We start from the raw sequence: 17820 nt of genomic DNA, 5'->3' as shown, positions 1-17820 counted from the left end.
ATAACTTAGCTGGTATCTCTCTGTTATCCGGACTGCCACTTAGATGCAGATCTGGTTTTCTGGTTGTGTAGATTTAAGAAGGTGTCTGTAATGCCAAAAGAAGTGATCTTCTGCAAAGAGCTGCAGAACGACTGTCTGCTACATCAGACACACCCGTGACACCTGATGAGCCTTACATTATATGGGGGATACTTATTGTAACATGGACTCTAAACAGGCCAGTATCTTTCTTTCTATGAGCTTTTAATATGATCAGTAACTATTAACCCCTTTCCGACATGTGCCGTACAGGTCGGGTCTCTCCCTTTGGTGTGGGCTCCGGCGATGAGCCCGTACCTTTACCGGGACGTGACAGCTGATCTGATTAACTGTCATGTGCCCCTAACAGCTGTGTGTGGAATCGTGATCCACCCGCGCCTGTTTAACATGTTAAATGCCACTTTCAATCTCTGACAGCGGCATTTAACATCACCATGCCGGAAGAGCGTCACTAGCCCCGCCCATTGACGCCCGTGTCGCCGATGGGTTGGCATGACAACCTGGGGTCTGCAGGAGACCCTTGCGGTTATCCTTGCCGGGAGGCTATGATCACCATCCAGCGGTCAGCGCTCATAACCAGTGAGCATTTCTGATACACAAAGGCGATCTGCTCATCACTTGTGTGGAGCAGAGGAGGTCAGACAATTGCAGCTTCTAGTCTCCCATGGAGACTATTGAAGCATGTGTAAAGTGAAAAAAAAAAAAAAAGTTTTTAAAGATATATAAATGTTTAAATCCCCTCCCTTTCGCCCCATTCAAAATAAAGCAATAAAAAAATCAAATATACACATATATGGTATTGCCGTGTTCAGAATCGCCCGATCTATCAATATAAAAAGAATTAATCCGATCGGTAAACGGCGTAAGTAGAAAAAAATCAAAACGCCAGAATTACGTTTTTTGCAACATTGCAATAAAATGCAATAACAGGCGATCAAAACATTGTATCTACCCCAAAATGGTATCAATAAAAATGTCAGCTCCGCACGCAAAAAATAAGACCCCCTAGGCCACAGATCCCGAAAAATGGAGACGCTACTTGTCTCGGAAAACGGTGCCTTTTTTTTTTTAAACAAATTTTTGATTTCTTTTTTTCACCACTTAAATAAAAAAGAACCTATACATGTTTGGTATCTACAGACTCGTAATGACCTGGAGAATCATAATGACAGGTCAGTTTTAGCATTTAGTGAACATGGTAAAAAAAAAACCTGTGGAATTGCACTTTTTTTTTGCAGTTTGTCATTCTTTTCAGGGTGTATTTTAATGGTATAAGTATATGAAGGTTTGTCTTTTAACTATATGATTTATAAAAGGGGTTCAATTATTTTATTGTACTCTTCTTCTAATTCCTCGTACCCTGGCATCATACATGAATTTTTTTTCTGTGATGCATTCTATCCTAGATGTGCCGTGCTGACAGGCTCCTACCCAAAAAGACTGAATGCTGTTAAAAATTCAGAGTGCTATTCATCAAAGTATTGGTGTAAGGGTGTGCAAATTTGTGCAACCAGATTATTTTAGATTTTATTTTTCTATTTCCATTGAAAATATTTCAGTTTATTTTTCCATTAAATTGTACAGATTACTCAGGTGCATGTTTTAAATTCACCGTATTCTGATTTATGTTGTAGAATATCTCTGGATTTCATTCTTTGCCATGCCTATTGTGTTATACACAGCAAACACTCTACAAATCTGCATATGTTAACAGATTTTGACTGAATTTGCTGCCTGTGTCAATGTACTTAATGGGTTCAAACAGATGTTCCACCAGAGCTTTAAAGGGGTTGCCCAAGCTGATATGAAAAAACTGCAGTCACTCTATTTGACTACAGAATTGTGACATTGTGTGATGCACACACAGTCAAGATTCTATATGACCAATGCGTAAAACGTAACTAGGATGGCTGCAGTGTGAATTGTCACAGGCATCATGTTTATCACATTCTCTGGGAACCGCTTAAAGGGAACCTGTCAGCTGATACATACAAGCTGCCCACGGTTTGGGCAGTATTCGCTACTGGCTGTACGATCACAGCCATGTATGTTTACTCACATGTAGGCAGAAGCTTGCCGGCGGGTGGGGAAAAGCCTGTACAACTAGTCACCCGCGCGGCTCAGTCCCTGGCGGCTATTAAAAGCATGTTGTTCTCTGAAACACCACAGTGTTTCAGAGACCAAACATACATGGCTGTGATGACCGAACAGCCAGTGGCTGATGCTCACTGCCCATGGTTTGGGCAGCATGTATCACCTGTCATTATCCCTTTAAGTCCTTTCTGAAGGCCGTTCTGAAGATATTGGATAGCATTGGTAATTAAATTATTCACTAGCATTGGTAGCACGCCAGGGAGATGGCAAACAATCGGCTATACACACTGAAAGGTCTTCTGGAGGCTAAGACTGTGTGCCCACGATGCGTTTTTTAAGCGTTTCCGCAGCGGCAAAAACACTGCAGAAACGCTTAAAAAACGCATGGTAGAAGGCCTGCCATGTTCCCCAATGATAATCCGCATGTGCTGTGCACATGCTGCAGAAATTTCCGCTGCGGATTATCATTGTGGAAAAAAACGCAGCACTACCAATTATTTTGCGGAAGCGCTGCGTTTTCGCTGCCATTGACTTGCATTGAAACGCATGGATTATGCATCACTGCATATGTAGATGCGCATTCCACGCGTTTCAATGTGCGGATGGTACCCGGGTCTAGAGGACAGGACACTCCCCTCCGGACCCGGGTACCATAGAACCTGTGAAAAAAAGAATAAAATAAATGTTATATTTACCTCCTGACGGCCCCCGCTGCACTCGTCCTCCCTTGCCGGCAGCTCGCGGTGGACTGAAGGACCTGTGCTGACGTTAGTCATGTGACGGCAGGTCCTTCAGTGCAGTGTACCGCAAGCTGCCGATAAGGGAGAACGGAGCGACGCAAGACTCCGGGGGCCATCGGAAGGTAAGTATAGATTCATTTTTTTTTATTTTTAACCATTCTTTAAGGTCACGCTATTTAAATCCATGCCGTTTGCATGAATTTATATAGTGTGACTAAGTTGACAAGCACTTTCCAAGTGAAGCTAAAATCACTTGGAAAGCGCTTGTCAACCCGCATGCAGAAATGCAAGTGAAGAACGCTTCACATCCGCATGTCCCTGGCATTAAAAACGCATGTACAATCCGCATGCGTTTTTTTTATGCCAGGGAGATGCAGAAAACGCAAAAAAAAAAAAATCCGGAGCATTTCTGCATCGTGGGCACATAGCCTAACAGTATGTGAAGAACTGTCACATCAGGTTTTACCTCTCACCTCCCATGTTGTCAGATGAAGCGTTGTAGGAACCTTCTGGAAGTTTTCAATAAACTACATTTTTGGAAAAAGCTTTCAAAAACATATATTACTTTATTGTAACTTTTACTCACACACATTAGTACATCTGTCCATCCAAGTAAGCTTGACGAGTCTTAGAAAGGTTGAACTTAATGGACCTAGGTCTTTATTCAACCTACGTTACTATGTTACAATGATTATTACATTGCTGATATTTACTTTTAGATTAGTGTTTAACCCCTTGACGACCGCTGATGCACATTAAAACTGCAACCACTAAGGGGCCTTATTCCCTCATCGCCTTTTCAAAATGGTGATCGGAAATAGCGCCCCCCCCCAAGAGTTTGAAAATCTCCAGGTACCTGAGACCCTGGTGAACACAATCACGGCCAGTTTTTCCGGTCGCTGATCACCATCAGCAGGCATCATTGTGAGGTTAAGCAAGTTGAAGATGAAATGATCTCTAAAAGGCCTAAAGTTAAATGCATTTCCTTTGCATTTTAGTAAAAAAAATGTATATATTGTAAGTTCTTACATTGTAAAAAATTGCAAAAAGGAAAATGGGTTGATGCAAAAGTTTTGACACCCTTGGAGACACCCTTGCTCAGATAACTTTGACAAAGGTTTCAGACCTTTATTAGCCTGTTAGTGAACAAGACATAACCCTATCAAAGTTAGGAAAGGCCAGGTGATGCAAATTTCCCAACTTTATAAAAACCCAGCCTCCTCTAACCTTGTGCCAAAAAACATCAACCATTGGTTCTTCTAAGCAGCTACCTAGCACTCTGAAAATGGCTGAGGCCCACAAAGCAGGAGAAGGCTATAAGAAGAGAACAAAACGTTTTCAAGTTTCCCCTTCTTCAGTTTGAAATGTAATTAAGACATGGCAGTTAACAGAAACAGTGGAGGTCAAGATAAGGTCTGGAAGACCAAGCAAAATTTCAGTGAAAGCTGCTTGTTTGATTGCTAGAAAGGCAAATTAGAACCCCCGCTTGACTGCAAAAGACCTTCAGAAAGATTTAGCAGACTATAGAGTTGTGGTACATTGTTCTATTGCTCAGAGACACCTGCAAAAATAGGACTGTCATGGAAGAGTCATCAGAAGATAACCTCTCCTGCTTCCTCACTATAAAATTCAGCATCTGAAGTATGCAAAAGAAGATCTAAACAAGCCTGTTGCATCTTGGAAACAAGTCCTGTGGACCGATGAGGTTAAAATAGAAGTCTTTGACTACAATGATCAAAGATATGTGTGGAGAAAAAGGGGCACAGAATTTCAGGAAAAGAATATCTCGCCAACCATTAAGCATGGTAGTGGAAAAATCATGCTTTGAGGTTGTGTTGCAGCCAATGACATGGGGAACATTTTACGGGTAGAGGGAAGAATGGATTAGATGAAATTTCAGCAAATTCTTGATGCAAACATAACACCAAAAAAAAGCTTAAGTTGAAAAGAGAATGGCTTCACTGAATGGATAATGATCCTAAACACATGTCAAAATTCACAGTTTTACAATGGCCATCACAGTCTCCTGATCTGAATGTCATTGAAAATCTGTAACTAGACCTCAAACTAGCAGTGCATTCAAGGCGACCCAGGAATCTCACAGAACTGGAAGAATTTTTCAAAGAAGAATGGATGAAGAATCCTCAAACAAAAATTTTAAAGATTCTTACCTGGCTACAAAAAGTGTTTACAATCTGTGATACTTTCAAAAGGGGGCGCTACTAGGTACTAACCATGCAGGGTGTCCAAGCTTTTGCATCTGCCCATATTCCTTTTTGTAAGTTTTAAAATGTAAAAAAATAACAATTTTATATTTTTATATGCCTAAAATAGAAAGAAATGTGTCATCTTTAACTTTAGGCCTTTTAGAGATCATTTCACCTTCAACTTGCTTAAATCGCATCTGTCAGCAGGATTGTGCTCAGTAAACTACATACACTCTCAGGTGGGTGACATTACACTGATTAATATGACACCTTGGTTGATGAAATCAGTCCTGTGGTTCTTGTGTAATCTTTACTTTCAGTTTGGAGATGATATGCTCGTGTTTCAGGACGGCCTGTGGGGGGCGCTCTATCTTGTGCTCTGCTCATATTCATCTGTATGCTCTTATGGCAGGTCACTGTGTCTGCACTGACCTGCCTCCTATTTTACATAATGCATCTAGTACGGTGGGGTTATGTAAAATAGGAGGTAGGTGACTGAAAGATCAGTGAGCTGTCATACGAGCATATAGCTGAATATGTAAGCATAATGTTATCAATTTCTGTGTAGTACCTTTTGCTTTAAAATCCTCACTATACTCCTGCATAAAATCCTTGAGGGGTGCAGTTTCCAAAATGGTGTCATGGCCCCTGTTTAGACACCTTAGGGCCCTGCAAATGCAACATGGTGCCCTCAGTCTATTTCAGCCAATTTGTGTTCCAAAATTCAAATATTGCTCCTTTCGTTCCGAGCCCTGACTTTTGTCCACACAGAACTTTTTGATTACATATGGGGTATTGCTGCGCTCAAAAGAAAGTGGATAACTGTGGGGTTCGCTTTTTGGTGTTACCTCTTGCAAAAGTGAAAAAGTGGGCCTAAAGCAACATTTTAGAGGTAAAATTTAATTTTTTTTATTTTTTCATTCCACTTTGCTTTAATTCTCTTGTAGCACGTGAAGGATTAACAGTTTTGAAATATTTGAGGGGTGCAGTTTTTAAAATGGTATCAGTTTTGGGGAGTTTCCAATATATAGGCCCCTCAAAGTTTATTGAAATCTGAATAGGTCCCTAAAGAAACAGTTTTTTTTTTAAAAAATGAGAAATTTCTGCTAAACTTTTAAACACTCTAACATCCTAACAAAATAAAGTGATTTTTGAAAAATTATGCAGATGTAAAGTAGACATATGGGAAATGTTGTTTATTAATTTTGTACAGCGTGACTAACTGGCTTAGGGATATAAAGATTGAAAGTTTGAAAATTGCAATTTCTTTTTTCCAAAATTGCAATATTTTCACAAATAAACGCAAGTCATATCGAACAAATTTTACCAGTATCGTGAAGCACAATCTCAGAATCGGTGGGATTCATTGAAGCATTCCAGAGTTAGTACCACATAAAGTGACACTAGTAAGAATTCTAAAATTTGGCCTGGTCATGAAGGTGAAAATTGTCTTAGTCACTAAGGGGTTAAGTAAACTGTAGCAATAATAACATCCATGCTTATGTGGAAATACCAAGACATTCTGGTTTAAACTTGGAAAAATCACAAAAATAAATGGGTTTCTCATCCTGCTGCACATGTGTCTTTCACCAAAAACGCTTCAAAAACTGATAGCAGCATTATTGCTGTGTTTTCAAACTTACTCATCGCTTTCTATGGGTGACAAAATGCTGCAAAAACGCTGAAAGAATTTACATGCTGCAGTTTTTAAAAATGCAGCCAGGGAAAAAAACAAAACAAGTGTGTACCTGAGATTTCTGAAATCTCATAGCTTTTGCTGGTACTGTAAAAAAAACATCTGTGACGATACAGCTTAAAATCTTAATAAACTAGACGATTAGATTAGGTAAGCCAAGAGAAATACACTATTGTTTTCATGTTGACTCATCTTCATTTGGAAACAATGTTGATTTAAAGAGGCCACTGTATACCAACTATGTAAATTGATTAGCTTAAACAATGAGATTGGAGTGCTGCCCTTTCCCCCAAACTGTGACTGATGACTTTACACAGATGTAAGTATAAACAGGGATGTCTGTAGTGCAAAAAGCAGAATCAAGGAGCATCAGAAAGATTTTACAAGGAGAATGAGAGACATTCTTCAGGAGAGTAGATGGATAGCATGGCGGCTCAATCCAAAGAGACACAGATTTGGATTCTACATGATTTCAGCCTAAGGGTACGGCCCTGACTGAAAAGATACGGATCTTCCCCATTGACCATCAGAGAGACCATGGATACTTTTAGGGAGACCAGGTTAGGACGATGAAGTCACCTGGCCCCATGGATATGTTTGGGGTTGCCAGGAGGGTCCCACCAGTCACCTGGAACTCATGGAGACATTTGGAGAAGCCAGATTGGGACCCACTGGTCATCTGGCCCCATGGAAACTCTCGGGTGGGACCCTCGGGTCTCCTGGCCTTGTACCTCAATGGACTGCTAGCTTCCTAAGCTTGCTGCTAGCTTCCTAAACTTGCCGCTACCTTCTCTCTGTGGGGCCCGCCAGAAGCAGGGGGCCACTGGTTGAGGTAGTTGGTCCTGGAAGTCGCAGCTGTTCTATTCCAGGCGGGCAGAGCAGAAGGGTGAGACTGTGTAATGTTGTACCATCTTGGGTATTTGCTGGGACTGTTCTGTGTATTCATTGTCTGCTTTGTGGTTCAATAAAGTATTGCCACACTGTTACCCTCACCCTGTGTTGTCTGAGTAGCGTTACACCCACGGAACACCCCGGGTCTTCACAGCAGCTTCTTAAATAAAAAACGCAACGTGTGAATATAGCCTCACCCTAGCTAATCTTTTGCTTTTGGCTCTCCAAACAGTCATCATTAGCTGATGTCTGCTTCTATGATTTAAAGGTGTTCTTATTAACCAAAGCAAGTTCTGGATTTTGTTAAACTAGTACTCAAGTTCTTTTGTTAAGGAATTATCTTTCTGGATTGAAGGAGCTGGAGAGACTTGTGAGAGAAGTCAAGCCGGCACTAATCTCACCCAATCTAGCTTCATTGAAGTCCCTGATTTAAGTTTTAGGATGATTTGCCCTGTCCTCGGGGAGATCAGTCATGCCAGCTTGTGTGGGATTGGGGTACGGCCAGCTCAGCTTCTCTGCCGGGCCTCCTCACCACCTTGACACCTTGTGTGCGCCGGGATTGAAGTTGTGTTTTTTTTTTTTTTTAACAAAATCCAGTATCTAGTCTGTGTAACATGGGCATGTGTATAGTGCACAGGGGCAAGACTGTCAACTACCGGTGGTGATTTAGAAAGAAAATAGGTCCTGAGTGGTGTACCGATATCAAGTCTAAGTTTAACCCTTTCCAATCTTTTGGCACGTCTGTAGCGATAAAGTTTGTTTGAAAGAATACATACCAAGAAATATAAAAGCACATCTTCCTAATGTGGAAAGAGTTAAAAAATAAATGTAAATTTTAGAAACCATACTCTGTACTTCTAATCAAAATCCAGACAACTTTTAGCATTCCCAAAAGAAGGTACTCTGATGGCAGGCATTGAGGGTACTCTTGAATCCTGCTCACACTTGAGGCTTTATATGGAAGAGTGCATATATGCTTGTGTTGTTCAGCTGAGAAAATGTTTAGATCCTTCTTCACTGTGACCTGATAATATAGGGATGCTAAACTGGAGAGAGAGATCAATAGATTATGCTAGATCCATGATTGTATTGAATACTTTCAAAACATGAGGAAACATTGCATCTTCGATAATCCAAGGTTTATCTAATTGGCAGGTTTGGCATGAGATCAGCGTGGAAGCTAAGCACGTGAAGGACATTATGTCTACACTGGAAAGTTTTAAATTGGACAGCTCTCCTGTGAAAGCAGCACAACATGACTTTCCAGCTCAGGACGGCGAGGTCTGGTCATTACCAGTGCCAGTTGAACGTAGGTGAGCTGAACGTGAATCGACTGAACTACAGAAATGAGAATGCATACATAGTATGTAGATGTATTTTTAGTTAAGTAGCAGACTGTGGTGGACATATATTTTTTACATTTAGCCTAGAATCTTGCTGAATATGAATTTGTAACGTGGAAGTCCAGTCAAATAAAATTTGACCATACATTTTTTTTTCTTTAGCCACACATAGTGGACCACCAATTACTATAAAGGTAATGGACTTCTCTTATCTGGCTTCACTCCAAATCTCCTTAACTTGCATATAAACTTGTGATTAAAAATTAATGTATTCTCCATGGAAAACCTGCTTTTGTTACATTTTCTAATCCTACCTTTACCAATTAATGTAGTTTTGTAACCTTTAAAGGAACTCTATCTGCAGGGTTTCACCCCCTCCCCTCCCAAACTATGTATAAGTGCATGTAGCTCTTTTAAAGACAAGTCCAGCAATACCTTTACATCGCCAATCTGTTACTCCATTACTGAGAAATCAGCGTTTCAATGGCTATGTACATGAGTATGAAGTGCTTTTGGCTCATGGAAGCTCTTCTCAAGCCTCTGTCACTCCTCTATTCTCCTGCATAACTGACAGCCTTTATGCTGTGTGACTTCATGCAAAAAAAGCTGTTAGTCAAGCAGGAAGAGGCAGCGCTGGGCAGAAAATAGAACTGGAGTGACGGAAGCTTGGAAAGAGCTTCAATGTGCTGAAAACACTTCATCCTCATTTGTATATCCATTCAAACACTGATTTCTCAGTAGCAGCGGAATGGACTGTTTAGCTAAAGTTACCGGTGGACTTGTCTTTGAGAGGGTAACATGCACAAATAGATGTTTGTTTGTTTGTTTGTTTTTTTTGGGGGGGGGGGTGCGAAGGTAAAATTCTGCTGACAGATTTCCTTTTACAATGTCATAATAATTTTATGAAACTTCAGTATATGACATGTTAAGAGATGTAATCATTTGAGGTTATGTGACCCCCTACTGATCACAAAAGGAGTGCCACTTTTTAGTGGGTTTTTATTTCATTGTTTTTTAAGGAGAGCCATGAAATGCACATATGAGATGAGCCAGGGCTGTAGATTGTGACTCAAATGGTCACAAATGCAACCAAAATATACTATTTGGTTCGTGATTTTTAAGATTTTGGGTTTGAGCCAAATGTGCCTGTGTGATTCCTTTCATCCTCTAGAGCAGGGATATCAAACTCAAATACACAGAGGGACAAAATTTAAAAGCTTGGACAAAGTTGCGGGCCAACCTTGATATTTATTAAAAAAAAATGTGTACAATTAAGGAAGTTTTTCCATATCCTCTAATATGGAAACAGACAGGTTGTCTAACAAACAAAGTACATTTTAATTAATATATCTTCAGAGACTGGCCACATTACCAGAGAATTGGGTATTTCCTCGCAGGCATACAAAGAAATCATGGGGTCCTATAGCAGAACTTTTAATTGGGCCCTGCACCCTTTAAAAAAACACCAACAACCCAAAAACGTAATATTCTGTGGGGTCACAGAAGAGCATAGCTCACAACTTTGCAGCCCTTACAAAGTAATTGTCCTCCTATTGAAGCCCCTGCATTGCCCTTTCATTGCTCCCATAAAGTATGATGATCCTACTGTACCCCTCTCCCATCCCCCAGCCCACCTAAATTCCCCTGGCAAAGTATGGTAACCCCAATACAGTATGATGCCCCAACTGTGATCCTCATACAGCCCTCCACACAGTATAATGGGCCCAACATAGTTCTCAATTCAAAATAATGGCCCCAGATTTGGCCCACGGGCCAGAGTTTGACACGTATGCGCTAGAGGGAGCATGGGGGCTTACTGCATACGGTCATACTGAACATGTCATACTCAATGCTCCCTCTAGTGGAGGCTGCAGATAGTAAACTCTCTTATTGAGCTTTCCATTTTGTCTATGACTTGTATTTCATACACCAGCTTTAAACTAATTTGCACTAGAACAAGCTGCAACAATTTTATTAAAAGGAGAAACTATCTTCATAAATTTGGCTCATTTTTGGCTGTTCTTGCATCAGAAAGTGAAGCTTATAGCAGCTATAGACCCCATAAGATTGGAGTTTGATTGCATCAGTTTCTGTTTCCACACCACCTTCTGCATAACCAAAGAATGTATTGCTTTGACTGTTAGTGGGGGTCTTCTCCAAAGATATAAAAAACACTGCAGCTAAAAATCTAGTGAAGCCAAACATTGATTAAGTAATGTCTTTATCAGCAAATGTCTTAAAAAAATAACTTTCTAAACCTGGCTTCTTTCAAATTTATCACAATATGTTAGATTTATTCATGACTATGCGGATTGTCCTCCGTGGCAAGTTCAGTATTTAGCATTATTTTGTACTCTTTAGCTGCTACTTCATAATGCTGCCATAATCCATGTCACATCCAAGTGGTGCAATATCAGAACAGTGAAGATCATAGACACTATTTTATGCCCGGTTTCTTCACAGTCACTGCCCAGGTCCTCTGCTACATATCCAGTCACTTCCATGGTCATGTCACATCACAATCTCATTTTACATTTTTCCATATTTTTTTTGTTGTTGAAGAAAAGCTAATTGATGAATCCCAGAAACCCCTTTTAGTAACACTGCTATAATATACATATCAGTTACTGTTTTGTTTTTTGTGTCTCTTTATTTAGCAAGTTTGCTTCTTCATATCCGTATGGACATATAATGCATCATATTGTAGTTACCGGTAATTGTATTTATATTTTAAGGCCTTCACCCGGACTCCGGAAACGACAGTCTGCTCAATTCAGTGACAATCGAGTATATAACAACCGCATAAGTGTGGCTGGAAAGGGTCCAACCCCACCATCCTCAAGAAATTTCAATAACCAGAAAGTAAAACCTGCCAGAGCACGAGAGAAGAAAGATCCACTGCAGAAAGTGAAGGAAAAGGTAGTTACTAAATGTTAACATGCTAAAGTGCTTTATTAGCCTATTTCTAGTGAAAAAATAATTTTCTGATTGTTGGATAGTTTAACCTCTTAGCGACTGCCTTTTTTATGGCAGTCATTAAGGGGTCTAACTTCTCAGCGCTGCTTTTTTACAGTGCTGAGGATGGCCCCCTAAAGGGTGAGAATGACAGCTGACACCCTGCAAAATCAGTTCTGATTTTGTTTTTAGCACCAATCGGGACACTGTTAAACTCCTTAGATACCACTGTCAGTTGTGACAGCTGCATCTATATGGTTCTTTAACACTTATCAGTATGCAATGAGGTCATGGTAGGTGGTGTTTTAAAGCCTGTTGATGGCAGGAACTAATAGTCAATGAGAAACTGCCAGACCTCATGCACTGCAGTGTATGTGTCAGTATTGAAGAGAAATACTGGCACACAGTAGTTGCATGTGTATTGCAGTGCTTGAAACCAGCAATCAAAGTAAAACAAAAAATTCAAGTTCCAGAGTGGGACTAAGGCTATGTGCCCACGATGCAGAAATGCTGCATATTTTTTCCGCTTCTCCCTGGCAGGAAAAACGCATGCGGATTTTACATGCGTTTTTCCCGCCAGGTAGAAGCGTTTGTCAAGCATTTCTGCATGCAGGTTATCAAGCTCTTTTCCAAGCGATTTTAGCCGGCATGGATTTATATAGTGTGACCAAGTAATAGTTAAAAAAGAATAAAAATGGTAAAAAATAAAGATTATACTTACCTTCCGATGGCCTGCGGTCTCCTTCTCCGATGCGTCCGATCTCTCCGGTGTGACGCGGTTGTGTAAAAGGATCTGACATGACGTCATTTAGTCATGTGACCTGTCACATGACTAAATTACGTCATGTCAGGTCCTCACACCACCCCGAGCCGCCCAACACACCGGACGCATCGCTGAGGAGGCCGGGGGCCATCGGAAGGTAAGTATAATCTTTATTTTTTATTTTATTCTTTTTTTAACAGGTACTATGGTACCTGGGTCTTGAGGAGACTCTCCTCTTCTCCAGACCCGGGTACCATCCGCACATTGAATCGCTTCATATCCTTGTGTGCACATGTAGTGATGCGGATATCAAGCGTTTCAAGGCAAGTCAATGGCTGCAATTACGCTGCGTGTCCGCAAAATTAATGGACATGCTGCGGATTTGGAAAGCAGACTATGTTTTCCGATAACCACGCCGCATTTGTAAAGCCCTTGTACTGCTAGAAGAGCAGAAACCCCCCCACAAATGGCTCAATTTTTGAAACTGCAACCCTCAAGGAATTCAATTTTTTTTATAACATTGCGTTGTGAAACTGAAAAATTACGTATTTTTGTTTTGTTTTATTTTGCATTTTTTAAATTCTTTTTAGTGGTGTTTATCATAGGGGTTCTGATACAGGTCTTCCCTTTTACTTAAATTTTTACATAAAACAGCATTTTTAGTGACAAATATTTTTTCCGTAATAATGGTCCCTCATCCTGTAGTAATGGTTCCCATCTTGTAAAGTCCCCCATCCTGGTCCCCATTTTGCAATAATATTATCCATCCTGTAATAATGTCCCCTATCCTGTAGAAATGGTCACAATCTTGTCATTCTGGTCCCCATCCTGTAATAATATTCTCCATCATCCTGTAATGATGGTCCCCTTGTAGTAATGTCCCCATCCTGGTCCCCACCTTGTAGTAATGTCATCATCTTATAACAATGTCACCCATTCTTGGCTCTTTACACACACAAAAGAAAATTCTTCTCACATGACCTTGCTCACTCGGCGACCAGCATCCTCTTCCTCCTCCACAGCCGGGGAGTTTAACAATGACGTCATGTGCGGCCACGCTGAGATGTCCACATCAGCTGGCGGCTAGTATTGGTATTGCGGTGCAGACAGCTGGTCTTTGCGTCGCAGTACATGTCAATTGAATGTGCATCCGAGCACGCACATTCAGTTTAAGAGAAACGCTGACATCGGCCGCCCCTGTCTCCCTAGTCTCGATTGTCTCAGGAGCCCTCTGGCCGCGTGTTTGAGACCCCTGACCTAGATGATTTAAAATATGCTTCTTTTAGTAGAGTACAAAAAGTAGAGAAGCAATCTCATATTGAAGGACTGTCCACTGGATAGATAATGATTAGATCCAGAGAACCCCTTTAAGTGTGGTTTCCTGTCTGCAGCAGTACCATACATGGTGATAAGTGTGGTTTGAGCACAGTGCGGGGTCAGTGAAGAGGGTCCATTAGGCTTTCCAATCGTGGATTTTACTGAATTGGTTTCATGGGAGCCATGTTGCTTTTCCAACACCTCTGAACTACTAACAATATGGACAATCTCTATTTTTCTGTTGACAGATCTGAGTAGGGGATTTTTTTTTCATGGGATGAGATGGAGTTTTCATTGGTGCCATTTGAGGGTACCTAACATTTTTTTATTTGCTTTTTATTCCAATTTTTGAGAAACAGCCTAAATAAAAAAACAGTTCGGGAATTGTCTTTAATTTTTTTTATGCCATTTTACGATGTTCACCATGCAGTAAACGTGATTGGATGACTTTATTCTTCGGATTAGTACAACTACAGTGACACCAGGGCTATTCCGTATTGTTAGAGTTTGCTGTTTTTGCATGCTAAAACATTGATTTACAAATAAAAGTATTTGTTATTGGATCGCCATATTCTGTGAGCTATAACTTTTTATTTTTCCACTGAACAAGCTCTGTGGGGGCTTGTTTTCTGCAGGATGAGTTGACATTTTTATTTGTACCATTTTGAACTATGTAACATTTTTGATTACTTTTTTTTTTTTAGATTTTTGGGTGAGTGAACATTAATGGTTTTTATTTTTATTTTCTTCCCGCTATTCACCATGCAGTAAAAGTGATCTTTATTATTCGGGTCAGTACTTTTACATTGCAGAGCATTAGATCTGTCAAACACACACAAGCTGGGGGCATGTCAAGTTCTGCTCTTTGAAGGACCTTACAGACTACTGTCCTTGGGTGACCCCCGCCACCATTATTCTGCCTGGCCTCACCATGGAGATAGTTGGCATGACACAATCACGTTGTGCCGATCAGAGTCAACAGGGAGCTCCCTCCTTCCATAGGCAGATCGATGCTGCTGTCGCTATTGACAGCGGCTTAAGGGGGATTAAACGCCCACGATCGGCACTAGCACCGATCAAAGCCGTTACTGCAGGGTGTCAGCTATGACATATAGCTGACACACACTGACTATTTCGCCAACTCTGCTAGTGAGCCGGCACGATTGTTGCGCTGTACTTTTACACTGGTTTGCGGCAAAGCATTTTGCACTGTGCCGTACATGTACGGCAGAAGTTGGGAAGGGTTTAAAGGAGTTGTTCATTCTGGAGTCATTGAGAAAGCTTATAAAAGTAGTGGACAACCCATTTAATTTATATTCAAGTGTCATAATTTAACAAAGTAGAAAAGCTCTGCAAAATTATATGTAGCAAAATGTGCTTAAAGGGATTTTCCAGACTGTACAGAAAAGTCTACATTCTCTCCATGTACCTTCCGAATCTGTTGAGAAGTGGCTGACAATCTAGTTGGCACATGCCAGCATGTGTGCAATTTGCATACGTATGATCAGGTGACTGGCCGATTGCAAATACAAGGGAATCGTGCGAGTGTGCACATTACACGCTACTAGGATTTAGCAGACTGCAGTCACATGGAGTGATTGCTGACTCTTCAACCCAGAACAAGCCCTTTAAAACCTTATCATTTACTTTTTACCAATATTAATCTGTTTGTAGAATAAGTCATCTGCTGATGAGTCGGAGCCAGAGCCCAAGAAATTTGATGGAACTGGATATGATAAGGATCTGGTAGAAGCTTTGGAAAGAGATATCATTTCACAGAACCCCAATGTTCGATGGTGAGTGTAAAGATGGCCATGCACATCAGACAAGGTTACTGGTTAGTCGTTCTGAGTGAAGGATGAAACATCTCTATAAAGATTGTTTTTTTTTATTTTTATACAACACTTTTTGACAGTGGAAAAATTCTTCTAGAAAGATTTTTCATCTGACTATCAGATGAAGAAAAAAAAAAGTAAAATGTAGTTTACTATTTTCCAAATGTTGTATTAGATAACTATTATTACATTTCACATAACAAACATTGGATATGGCTGAAAACGTCCATTTTCTGCAACTTTCTTATAATATGCATAGGTAGGTTTAATTGCTCTGTAGATGTCAAGTGAGAGCTAGGGTGAAAATGTTACATGCTCCTTGTACTTGACCACACTGTGCTGCAGTGGTTAACCTAACTTTGAAAAGTTGCATACATGTTTATCAGTATTGAACACTGATATTTCATACACAGGGATGACATTGCAGACTTGGAAGAAGCCAAAAAATTGTTGAAAGAAGCTGTAGTTCTACCAATGTGGATGCCAGAATTTTTTAAGGGAATAAGGCGGCCATGGAAGGTAAAGATTAAATAGAACTCATTCAGAATGCATTTTATTATGCATTATTTCATAGATATACTGTACAGTGTAATTGTTATTTCAAGTCAACTTGCAGCATTCTCTGTCTGTATCTAGCTTCTCCTGTTCCCCTCACCATAGACCTTTATGAGCAGCAACTATCATGTTATCGCGCCTTCATCTGAAAATCTGCATTTGCTGAAAACAGATTTTACCTATGAATTGAGAAGGGATGATCATTCCAGGAGGAGAACATTTTTAAGATATAATGGATAGTTTCATATTGTCACTTTTACTATTAATGTATTAGGAAATAGGTTAACTGAACGATTACTCTTTAACCCCTTACCGACATCCACCGTACATGTATAGTGCAAGTCTGTAGAAGGTGTGTGGAGCGGACTCATGAGGTGAGCTTACCCCAACCTGTTAAATGCCGCTGTCAAACCCTGACAGCAGCAATAACAACACGCCGGCAGGGGTCCTGCGTCATTCTAAGTGCCCATCGCCACTCCTGTGAACTGATCGCGGGGTGCTGATAGGTTGCTATGATAGTCTGGCATCTGAAAATAGAAAAAAGCAGGCACAACCATAGATGGATGGATAGATAGATCAACCTATTGCATACATTACAAACCAGATAAGAACACAAGGAAAAGAATATGCAACACACAGGGATCTTCTAAAAAAATCACAAATTTTATTGATATAAAAACGTTTAAAAAAGCCCAAAGGCTATGAAGACAAGTCATACAGCTTATAATAAAGCTGTGATCCCCCAATCCAGTATATGGCACAGAAATAGAGGTAGCCTCACAGAATTGCAATAATTGTTTCAATCATATACCATACCATGATTTCATGAGATGCCCTCACAATATTACAATAATTACCTCAAAAGTACCATGATTACACAAAATGACACAAAATCACAAGTATATACAGTATTAAAGTATCAATGTGCATATGAGGAAGAAGAAATAATCCATGATGAATTATCAACATGCTAAAGTGCACAAATAGCAATGAGCAAGTACTCAAATATAATGCCCTATTATGAAGTTGTGCACAATACAGCACAACTGAAGGGAATTCAGTATAGAAAAATAATTACCAGTTGGAGGGCAAACTGTGAATCGGCCACAGGGATAAGAGCTGAAAAGCCTTCTTCACGTATTGAGCCTATGAGTAGAACACCTGAAATGGCTATGTGGATAATCTTGATTCACTCAGCAAAATGCCCCAGTTTCTCTCCAGGATGCGATATACTTCCTTCCATTGATTATTGAAGGAAGTAATCAAATTGATAGACTGCAAACAAGGCAGACAACACGTGCTAAGTATCTCCTGTCGATTCCTTTGATGAGAATTCTCATATACCTGCGAAATTACCTTGCTCTGGTACCCCCTAGCCAAGAATC

General features: G+C 40.3%; 1 protein-coding gene across 2 annotated transcripts in view; it reads left to right on the top strand.

The window, feature by feature from the left end:
- Positions 1-17820, top strand: part of KATNA1 (katanin catalytic subunit A1) — a 63872-nt gene that overhangs the window by 36749 nt on the left and 9303 nt on the right. For both annotated transcript variants that reach the window (XM_073671404.1, XM_073671403.1), the window contains exons 3-6: positions 8823-8980; positions 11746-11929; positions 15720-15841; positions 16294-16399. In XM_073671404.1, the coding sequence (XP_073527505.1) occupies positions 8823-8980; positions 11746-11929; positions 15720-15841; positions 16294-16399 (570 nt within the window). The remainder of the gene's footprint in view (positions 1-8822; positions 8981-11745; positions 11930-15719; positions 15842-16293; positions 16400-17820) is intronic.

This window comes from Phyllobates terribilis, unplaced genomic scaffold (genome assembly GCF_046119375.1).
Source record: "Phyllobates terribilis strain yellow unplaced genomic scaffold, ASM4611937v1 Scaffold_3__8_contigs__length_932513732, whole genome shotgun sequence".
Classification (NCBI taxonomy): Eukaryota; Metazoa; Chordata; class Amphibia; order Anura; family Dendrobatidae; genus Phyllobates; species Phyllobates terribilis.
The sequence above is the reverse complement of the archived record's forward strand: the minus strand, read 5'-3'. Positions and strand labels throughout refer to the sequence as shown.